Source organism: Protopterus annectens, chromosome 1.part2 (genome assembly GCF_019279795.1).
Source record: "Protopterus annectens isolate FY-2018-M chromosome 1.part2, PAN1.0, whole genome shotgun sequence".
NCBI classification, from domain to species: Eukaryota; Metazoa; Chordata; order Ceratodontiformes; family Protopteridae; genus Protopterus; species Protopterus annectens.
In genome coordinates, this window is record NC_056727.1 from 1,054,903,687 (window position 1) to 1,054,915,363 (window position 11,677).

At 37.2% G+C, this 11,677-nt stretch overlaps 1 protein-coding gene across 1 annotated transcript in view; it reads right to left on the reverse strand.

Moving 5' to 3' along the window:
• Positions 1-7,764, reverse strand: part of OPRD1 (opioid receptor delta 1) — an 849,205-nt gene extending 841,441 nt beyond the window's left edge. The window contains exon 1 of the mRNA XM_044059971.1: positions 6,904-7,764. Coding sequence (XP_043915906.1) covers positions 6,904-7,136 — 233 coding nt within the window. The 5' untranslated portion in view covers positions 7,137-7,764. The remainder of the gene's footprint in view (positions 1-6,903) is intronic.
• Between the last annotated feature and the right edge of the window lie 3,913 nt (positions 7,765-11,677).

Sequence of the window (11,677 nt, forward strand, 5' to 3'; positions counted from 1 at the left end):
CACTGTCTCTTTGCAGCTGTTGCCATGGTAACTGAAGAAACAATGACTGTAGATCTATATGGTTGTTGATATGCCAACAGTTATTGAAAAGATTCTGCCATGTGAAATATCAAATTAATTATCAACTTCTTTAGATGATTTGACTAAAAGTATGAAATGGATATCTATAGTTTTGCTTCATTTGATGAACAATGTGTTATTGTTCATTAAAATGAATACAGTAAAACTGTGTATTTTACTTCAGAGCCTCTGCATTCAATCCCTGCAGACTGAAAAGGCAGGTCATTTAATAAATGGAGCTCCCACCCAAATGCAGGTTGCTTCTCCCTTGTAACTTTTCTGTAAATGAACTTAAATGTAAAGTTGCTAAGCACATGATTAATAGGTCTATTGACATGCAATAATTGAACCCCAAATTTTCAAAACTTTGGTAGGTCAGTAGTGCAAAAAGCATCAGTCCCAAGACTGCAAAACTCACAAAAAAGTTATTTCTTGCAGGACACAAGTCTCCTTGTACCTAACAACTTAAGTTAGCCCCCCATCACCACCACCATATCCCTTGGACTGTATGTATATATTATCATGCTTGGAGACATGGAACAATGTAAGGACAATGCAACACTCACCTTCTTCTTCATCTCACTACAGTGGGGAAAAGGGTAAATTTCCTGATCCCCAATGTACCATGATCTACATAGAACTGCTTCAAATGGGAATTTACCCTTTTTTCCATTGTAGTGCAATATCAGAATTGGTATATATATATATATATATATATATATATATATATATATATATATATATATATATATATATATATATATATATATATATATACATATATTTATATAATTTGCAGAGGGTGTGAGTGGCACAACCCGCCCCACAATGGAGGTCCTAGGGGCATGCCCCCTGCAAAAGCATAGATTTTTTTTTTCATGTTTTCAGAAATTCGATCATAGGGTCTCAACCATATGAAAATTCAGTGAAGTCATATAAAAAAAAATATATATATATATATATATATATATATATATATATATATATATATGTGTGTGTGTGTGTGTGTGTTTGTTTCAGTTGCATTTTATGATTTGTGTCTTATGCCTTTGTACTTTATTTATTTAACCACATGCCATATCTCTTGAAATGGAGCTGTTGCAACAATTTTAATAAAAAAAAACTTTTTACTTACTCATAATCATTTTATCTATTTATTTTCATCTGATATCATCTAGCCATTAAGCTAAGTACAAATGTTCCAATGGATTCTATCAAAAAACAGTCATTTGAGTCAAATTCAAGATGATCTATTGATTTTACTATAACACCTTGGATGTAGTTGTACCATCCTAAGAAGGCTTTTCCTTATATTGTCCCATTTTCAATAAAGCAGGGCTTTCTAGTAAACCCATTGCTATACAAATGGGAATACATAAGTTTAACCAGTTTTTGGTATCCAGTGTACCATAATAATATTTTTCAACTTGATTGGAAACATATCTTGTATGACTGTGTACTGCTGAAAGATTTCTGAGGATTTTTTTCAGACCATATGATCAGATCATTTTTATCTGACACACAAAGTCTGGAATTTTATAATATGCATATTCACAGAATTTGAAAACTGAGCAATATTATTACATATAGACTATATGGCAGTTCCTGGAGAGACCACAAAAAATGTAAATGCTGTAATCCCCTCAACTTGAAGAATTTGTTTTAAAAAAAGTGATTTTGAAAGAATCTGAGCTCTACAGGGAAAGATCATCATAGCAGAATTTAGTCTCTAACTCATGCATTAATGTCAACAATTTATAGAGACAATGAAACAATGAATTCAGCTGACATCTGAAGCTACTGCCCATTCCATGTAGATTAATAGTCTGATAAATAATACTGCTAGGGAACTATGTCAAAGTTTAATAGTAACAACATGATATATCCATGATATGTCCAGCCATTATAATTAATGTATAGACCTGATTGGTTCTATTGTATTTTTTATTGTTATTGTTATGAAAAAATGTTTTAAAGATGCCTGTGTTTTGAATGGAATGTTATTAAGTATTATAAACAACCAATCAATAACATTTGGAATCAATAATTTGGTAATGAAGATTATATTTAGATGAAATAATGCAATTTACTTAATTCTCCTTATTTTTACCTTACAGAAATATGGGGGCATTTTTATATTGAGAAACAGAAATTATTCAGACATGGAAGCTTCTTTTTATGAAATGGAAGAATATCTTGTGTCTTTCAGCTTTTCCCGGTTAGGGGTCGCCACAGCGGAACTCCGGTACGCTAATGATTGGCAGTAGATTTTTTATGTGCCGAGTTGCCAGCCCTGATGCACAACCTTCAACGAAGGTATGCCCATTCACGCATGTCTCCACACAGAAGACGCTTTAGCTGAGAATATTGATTAAAATAAATCTGCATCTTGTTCCATTTATTGGTGTTATACTCAGTTTGAATATTTCATTTCAGCAGACATAATGCGTGATATAACCGTGTTCATTTTATTCTTGCTTGGAATTAATTTAATATAGGTGGTAATGATTGTTTTCCATTGTCGCAATATACCTGATTAAGCTAAAAAACACCAACTGATGTTTCATTATAGTTATAACAAAAGCTAGTTGCAATAATAAGTTTAGAAGTGATTGATGTTAACCCACAATTTATTATACATACTGTTTTATTGTTGCAAAGATTTCTGTATTTAATGCTTACTATGACACGTCTTTCAAATGTCTTAGAATTTGAACTTCACTGAATTTGCATGCATTTCAACTAAAGAATTAAGGACCAAGAAATTTAAGTCAATTTTAGAGAAGACACAAACTAGAAGATTGAAATGCTCTTATATTTTTTTTCCTTTTAAGTTACTTTTATATGAACATTCAAGCTTTGCTGTTCACTGATTTTTCTGGTATCAGATCATTATTGTGAAGAAGAAGATACATTAATCAATAGTGCTATAATATGAGGAAAACAAAATAACACTAAATGCAAAGAATGAGCACAAAGTAATCCATGTAACTTTTTAACTTCGTGTTTAGTATACAGACCGTAAAGATGTGTGAAGATAGTAGATGTTCTGCCTCTCGTCATCAAACAGGTGAGTAAGGGATTGCAAATTGATATTTGTCAGAAATCAATATCTTATGTAAGGCTAAACCCTACTAACCACTGGTAATTCATAAAAAAAGGTCAGGTATGTATACTTCAAACACACACACAACCCCCCCCCCACACACACACACACATGCGTGCACACATGCACACACACACACACACACACACACACACACACACACACACACACACACACACACACACACACACACACAGACACACACACACACACACACACACACACACACCCTACACATGCACACCCACACACAGACACAAACAGATGCACACACACGCACACATACACCCACGTGCGCGCGCACACACACACACACACACACACACACACACACACACACACGCACACACACACACACACACACACACACACACACACACACACACACACACACACACACCCTACACACGCACACTCACACACAGACACAAACAGATGCACACACACGCACACATACACCCACGCGCACACACACACATTTATATATGCACATAAAATTATAAGATATGCAGCATGTCTTACACCAGTGTTTGAATTAGTAAAATTCAAGCATGTGTGTTTCAGCAGAATAAGTTACAATCAGTATGTTACATAGGAGACAAAGCATCTTTTTCATCTTTTATCTCGAGTGATAAACAAATACTTATAATGAATTACTCTGTGTTCTGTAAAAGTTATCTAAAACTTTTACTCCATGTGTGAAAAAAGAGAGAAAGACAGAGAGACAGACTGAGAAATATAGAGAGAAACCTTTATGCAGAAGATGTATAACATTAAATAATACCATGTGCATGATCTGATTAAACCAAATATTTCAATTTGATAATATGCTACTACAAAAGCAGTGAAACATTTAACTAATGCATAATTATCTGGGTGTCAAGTAAAGTTTATGGAATTAAATGTCACTTTTATTTCTACATCTAATTAAATCTTTGCTAAGATAAATTATGAAAAGAGATTTCCGTTAACTGTTGGCTTTTGCTACTTTCAAAGAACTGAATATAGTTGAAGGATGTGCAAATCTTATTTTGAAATTGAGTGAAAGGTCATTGTTTTAACACCATGAGTAAATCACTTCAGACAATATACAGACATGCAAATGAGTTTTAAAGTGGCCTGGGTAGCATATAAAATGATGTTACCATGCAAGAACATATTCTAAAGTAATTAATATTATCTATCTGAATTACTCCAGTGTAATGCAGCTAGTAATGTTGTGCTGTATATGTATGTATTAAATATCAGTATTTACATTCCCAGGGACAAACTAAAGACAAGATCAAACCACATAAAAACATGGAATACAGATATTAAGCACTGTATAGGCATTTATTGAATTACCACATTGTTCCACTTTAGTGCACATAGTACATCTGTAAATACAGTAGGCACGATGTCATTTCACCAGAAGACCAAACATTAGACTAATATTAGATGGACTTTTCACTGAGGCACTTTATAGATTGGTGTATTGCATTACTATTAACCAAGGAACAATCCTAAACACCTTTGAGAAACATAAAATAAAATGAATAACCAGAAGAAACACTGCAAACAACAGAGCTCTCAAAATTGTAGTAACTACCAAACATGTGAATTTAGAGCTTTTGTCCAGAAACAAAGGACTTCAACATATAGCATACACTACAAAAATAATTGAGTTTAAATAGAAGAAGGTTGTTTGCCTCAATAATGGTATCCCCCAACTGAGGCTGTTGTGTTTATATTCTTACAAATGACTTGCCTAATTATTGCCTTTGTTGTCTACTCATATGTTAAAGAAATTATGCATCTGCAGCTGTTTAAGTATATGGGATAAGCATACCCATTCTGCCATATGTATGACTCTGGCAACTGCAACTTTATTGGTGAAAACAAATTATTTATACCACAGAATTTTATATATGCCTTTACAAAGAGAGAGAGAGAGAGAAAGAAATGATGTCAAATGTGAAAACAGCCATTAAATGTTACAAATCAGTTGCAACAAAAGTACCTTTCCTGTCTGCTTCACAATTGTAGGAACAATGTGTTTACATCTGTTGGTGCTGCAATAGTTTGTATAATGATTGCTGGGTAATGTAATACCAAACCAGGGTGTGTGTGTGTTGGGGGGGTGGCTTAAATCTTCATTTGGAAGACAATTATGACTTTTTGTTACAATCAGCTGACTGTTAGTGGAGGCGAGAAAAGTTATGATAATCAGGTAGGGTGAAAGGGTGACTACATAATACTGTACATACATTAAAATACAAGAAACATTCTGTTTTTTTTTTTCCAAACCATAGCAGACATTACTGCTATTAAAAACACTTACATTCCCTGTATGGTGTCTCATCAGTATACACTAATCTCTCTCCACCTAGCAGTGAATGATAGGAATTACATGAATTACATTTGTAAACCAGAAAAGTGGATGGCCTGTGGTCTGACTCCAAGGCATAGAGCAATTAGTTATGGTGGGTGGACACAGGAGAATGAAGAACTGATGTGTGACATCAAGACAAGTTGGATAGATATTGACACGAAAGGAAATTATAAGGGAAAATACCTTTGGCATGTTTTTGTCTTTTGATTAGCTAACACAGAATCCACAAATACTTACAATTTTGCTAATTAATAAAAACAATATATATTTTAGTCAGATGTATGCACTTCAGTGTGGGCAGTGTTTGCCAAGGGATTGCAGTTTTCTTTATATGTCTGCTTTCAACAAGAAAGATGAAGCTAGTGCATAATACTGCCAGGGATGTGTTCCAGGGAGCACTGGCATTGTATTTCTGAAATGTTTTCCTCTTATTATTTCTCTGCTATTCTTTCATAGACCGATACTCATGGCAGTCACATAACAGAGTTTGAATATCGAATCTTAACCATCTGTTGCAGATTTTTTTAATCTTTCCGAACAGCTATAGGCCTACACCCACACACACAAAACCACCCACCCACCCCCACCCACGAACATGTATTGCCACATCTAAAAACATTAAACTTTATCAGACAGCACTTCGGAAAGTAACTCTGATGGGATTAAGTTTATGAAAATTTAACTTTTAATCATGAATGCTAACAAAAATAATACTACACAATGGTTTTCTTTTTCAACTCCATTTACTTACACTCACATGCACTTGCTCTGATCAAAATGGTCTACACTGAAAATAATTAGAAACGCATACAAAGGATTGAGTTCTACTGTCTCGAGATAGACATCTTATAAAACCGTTACCAGAATAAAGTTTTTTGAGTCAGTTCTGAAATAACCCAGGTGCTTCTCCGATTTTAATCGTATTGCATATGAAAAATCTGTAAAATATTATATTGGAATGAATACTTGCCTAACATTTCTTTTGCACGTTTTGTGAAATGGTAGCGAAAAATGCATTGATTTGAAAAATAATCATGCCCCCAAGACCATAACAGGGTCCAAAGCGAAAGCCTCATGTTTTAAAAAGTGAAGTGAAGTAGCAAGCATTCTAATTTCTATATCTATGGCCAAAAATATGTGCTTTAGCATTTCCATACAGCTTTTGTTCCCTTGTGCTCCTGTGTTTTGCAGCTTAAAGGTCTTCGACGGCAAGTTTAAAATCGAGGAGTTGATAGTGGAATTTTAAGTAAAACAAATGCATTTTACTCAGGTATGTACGACGGAGGCTATATTAGAGAATATTCGTAGGTTTATCAGCAGTAGTTGTATTGCAGTACTCAAGTATATCGACTTGATGCCTCCTTACCTTACGATTCCGTACATCACCAAGATGTTGCCCAGTAGACCCACCACGCACACCACAGAATAGAGTGCTGTTATGGAAATGGCGATTATAATATTAGTTGTGTTGGTCACTTTTTGCTCTTCGGTTTCATTCAGGCTTCTGTTCCCTAAAAAACTGGCCGGGCTTTCTACAAAGCTGATGTTGTATAAGGAGTCGTAGTAAAGTTCAGCACCAGGAGTTGTGGACAGCGCCATGGTTCCCAGAGCACAGTAAGCACCTGAGACAGCGCTGTTTGATCAGAATGGTCCTTAAATGTCTCGGCGTCAATCCTTTCTGAATGATAATCTTTTGCACTGGACCGGACAGCTACTCCAGTCAGACAAGAAGTCAAGCTAGTACGAGTATACCATGTGAAGTATAGCGCTGGACACTAATGTATCGAATTCGAGAGTCCAGAAAAGGTAAAAGTTGCTCAGAATAAATCCCCATGAATATTAAGTTGATATCCTCAAAAGCCTGGTCTTCGTGCGACTGTAATACTGCGCATTTAATGAAGATCCATTCTAGTAGACTGTTAAAACCCAAGCAAATGACAGAGATGCGATGCAGCTGGGTGGTTTAGCTCTCTAACTGATAGTGTACTCCGCTTGTTCCCTATATTACAGTGTTTACCGTAAGTTCTTACAAAAACTGACATCTTCATCTACGTCAAAAAAAATCACGTGATTGCAACTGATTTCTTACACAAACTATTTAGCAACAATCAGAACACATGAACTTCAATAAAATTAAATTAGTTCGCATGTAGGGAATTGCCTTCATTGCTCAACCAACACCCCAAAGCGCGCGGAGGCACACGCGCGTGTGCGCGCGCGCACACACACACAAACACACACACACACACTAGGACAGGCGTTGTTAGTGACTTTCTTCTAAACGAGATTTGTCCATTGTTTGATTTCGAGTGGCCACGCTCTTCTTTCTTAAGCATTTTATATCGGTTTATCTCTTTCCGAATCGGCATTGAGTCGACGGCAATGAAATGTACAAAGACTGCTCAGCTAAGTTGATAACGTCCATCTGTCTGTCTGTCTCAACATGTGAGCATTAAAATCCTCATATTTGTCTTCAACAATCAAAGCAGAATGATTGAAAGTTTGTCACTTTCTTATTTTTCATATTTAGTACTCAAATACTAGATCCTATACAACTGCTGAAAGGGGGAGGGGCTCTGTGCTTATTTCAGTTATGTGTGTACCTTAAAGCAGGTCTAACTTTAATAACAAAATGTGTAACTCCGGGAGGATACAGGCTAAACCCGATAGCAAAAATTGTAAGGTTGTGTTTAAATAATAGAACATGCAAGGCAAGATAAACGCTTCCACCAGGAGCGGGCATACACTAACCACCGAGGATCAGAATTCCCTAAATACGTTAGCATAAATAAGACTGTGAACGTACTTTTTAAAGTATGTTTGCAGGGGGAATATTTCTTAAGCATTTTATTTCGGTTTATCTCTTTCGGCATTGAGTCGACGGCAATGAAATGTACAAAGACTGTTAAGCTAAGTAAAAGTTGATAACATCCATCTATCTATCTGTCTGTCTATATGTCTCAACATGTGAGTATTAAAATCCTCATATTTGTCTTCAATAGTCAAAGCAGAATGATTGAAAGTTGATTAGTTTCTTATTTTTTTTTATATTTAGTATTCAAATACTAGATCCTATGCAACTGGTGAAAAGGTGTATGTGCTTATTTTAGTTATTTAACAATGTTTGTACCTTAAAGGAGGTCTAACTTTAAGAACAAAATGTGTAACTCTGGGCGGATACAGGCTAAACCTGATGGTAAAAATCGTAGCGTTGTGCTTAAATCATAGAACATGAAAGGCAAGATAAACGCTTCCACAAACTCAAACAAATGCCCTACACTGACCACCTCAAAAAACTCAAGCCTACTCCGAGGTAAGCTCTGCCTAACTTATAAAGCTATGTCAAACCCACAGCTGTTGGACATGCTACACCTAAAGAAATCCCAATCCGTCCGAGCTACACGCTCTAAGGACCTAAACCTTGTCACCACAATAAACAGGACATGCTGGAGGGAAAGATTCCTGTCCCAGAGACTTCCCATACTCTGGAACAGGCTACCCATCTATATCAAGCAAAGTTCTTCATTAGCACTCTTCAAGAAAAATCTTGATGAGTGGATAGGAAATACACCCCAGGGATCACTTCTGTGTCTCTGCTCGACAGTGGCACAGGAAAATAACTTTCTTGGGTGGTGTAAGCCAAAGAACCTTGTTGGCTAGGCTTATGTAGGCCCTTGGGCCAATAGCCTAGTACTTACCTATGAACCTATGAGCGGACAAACACTAACCACCGAGGATCGGAATATCCTAAATACATAAGTATAAATAAGACTAGGAAAGCACTTTTTAAAGTGTGTTTGCAGGGGGAAGCCGCCCCCCCACACACACACACACACATATATATATATATATATATATATATATATATATATATATATACACACACACACACAAACTTATCTATATCCACTCCACGGTCTTACCAACTCAAAGAAGAGGATTCCCCCTAAAAGGACTTCACTGTCGGTAAAACACTGACAGTGCTTTCCTATGGATAACCTCGGATCTTTGGAGGGTTGAATTTCGAGCAAATGATGCTGAATGATTTAATCTGCATCCACCCCTAGGTAAACTAAGATAAACTGTCTAAAGGGGCTATGCAGTGAGTTATTTGCCACGGAATTTAACTTGAGGTGGAAATAAAGTATGACCGAGTGCATAACAAAATGGCTAACGAGTTCGTGAAGGCTGCTTTGGAATATGTAGAGTTTGTTGACTTCTGAAAATCCAGCCAAAATTTACTTTAGCTCCATCACTGCAAGGAGCAGGGGATCATCTCGTATGAGCATACCTCTCAAGTGTGCCTCATTATGAGAAATGTACCTCATTTTGGGTCTTAAAAAGTTCATGCTCCATGGTACTCCATACTGAAAGGGTCTGTCAGACATCCAGTGATAGGAATATGTTCACTGATATTCATAGTAAATAGAAATAAATCATATTAATTCATTAAAAGATCTTTTTATATGTAAAACCATATTTTTTGCTATATTATGACCTTCCTAGTTGAAGTTGTTAGCAAGCTGTATATGTTCTGCATTTTGTCCATTTGTTCCACATTATGAGGGCTACTTTTCCTCATTTGGAAATGGGGAGTAGAGAACTATGCTTATGAGCAACAGTTACTGAACATAGGTTCATAGGTTGGTACTAGGCTATCAGCCCAAGGGCCTAAGTAAGCCTAGCCAACAAGGTTCCCTGGCTTACGCCACCCAAGAAAGTTAATTTCCTGTGCCCCTGTCGAGCAGAGCCACAGAATGATCCCCGGGGCATATTTCCTATTTCCCATCCACTCATCAAAATTTTTCTTGAAGAGTTCTAATGAGAAACTTTGCTTGACATAGATGGGTAGCTTGTTCCAGAGTATAGGAAGTCTCTGGGACAGGAATCTATCCCTCCAGCATGTTCTGTTTATGGTGATGACATGGTTTAGGTCCCTAGAGCATGTAGCTCACAGGAATTGGAATTTCTTTAGGTGTAGCATGTCCAACAGCTCTGGGTTTAACATATCTTTGTATGTTAGGCAGAGATCTCCTCAGAGTAGGTGATATGCTACAGAGTAAAGCTGGAGTTTTTTGAGATGGTCAGTGTAGGGAATCTGCTTGAGGCCAGTAATTCTCTTTGTGAGGTACATCTGTGGCCTTTCCAGCTGCTGCAGATGTCTTGTGAGGTACATTCCAAAAGGGGCATTGTACTCTATAATGGGTCTAATGAGTGCCGAGCAGAGGGGAACAATGGCCTCTTTTTTCCTGGATGAGAACCCTTTTGTGATGAGGTGCGCCACATAGAAGGATTTCCTGACTACTGTGGCGATGTGATCATCAAAGGAGAGACTGCTGTCTACCTGGGTCCCAAGGTCTCTTATCACGCTTTTGGCATTAAGTAGACTGCTGTTTATGTGGTAGTTCATGAGTACAGAGTTTTTACCAAAGGGGATAACAATGCACTTTTTGGCATTGAGGTTGAGGCCATGCCTCTGACATCAGGCATCTGTCTCAGTGAGGCCCTTCTAGAGGATGTCCACATCATTTGGGGACTTGACTATGGCTCCTAGTTTGCAGTCATCTGCGAACTTCATTAGCCATAGGCCTTCGGTGTTAGCCTTTACTTCAGAGAAGTGGATACCAAACAGGAGAGGTCCCAGGACTGAACCATGTGGTACTCCACTTGTCACTGGTTTGAAGTCAGTTTTGGAGTCTGCAACTTTTACAGCGTGGGTTCTGTCAATGAGCCAATTGGCAACCCATCTTGTGATGTAGGGATTTATACCTAGTTTAGTGAATTTAGCTATAATTTCAGAATGGGGGATGGTGTAGAAAGCCTTGGTGAGGTCAAGATAGGATGTGTGAACCACCTTAACCTCATCTACGGCTTTAGTGACTGCCTGAAAGAAGTCAATCAGGTTCAGAAGGCATGATCTGCCTTTCACAAACCTGAACTGGGTGGGATCCAGAGTTTGGAGGTTACTAATGTCTTTGTTTATGAGTCCCATGATGATACGTTCCATGGCCTTGCAGACCAGGCACATCAGGCTAATAGGGCGATAGTTCCCAGGATCAGTGGTGGCTCCCCCTTTGTGGAGTGAGATTACTGTTGCTGTGGGCCATTCAGTGGGCACAAAGCCTGATGTAAGACTATGA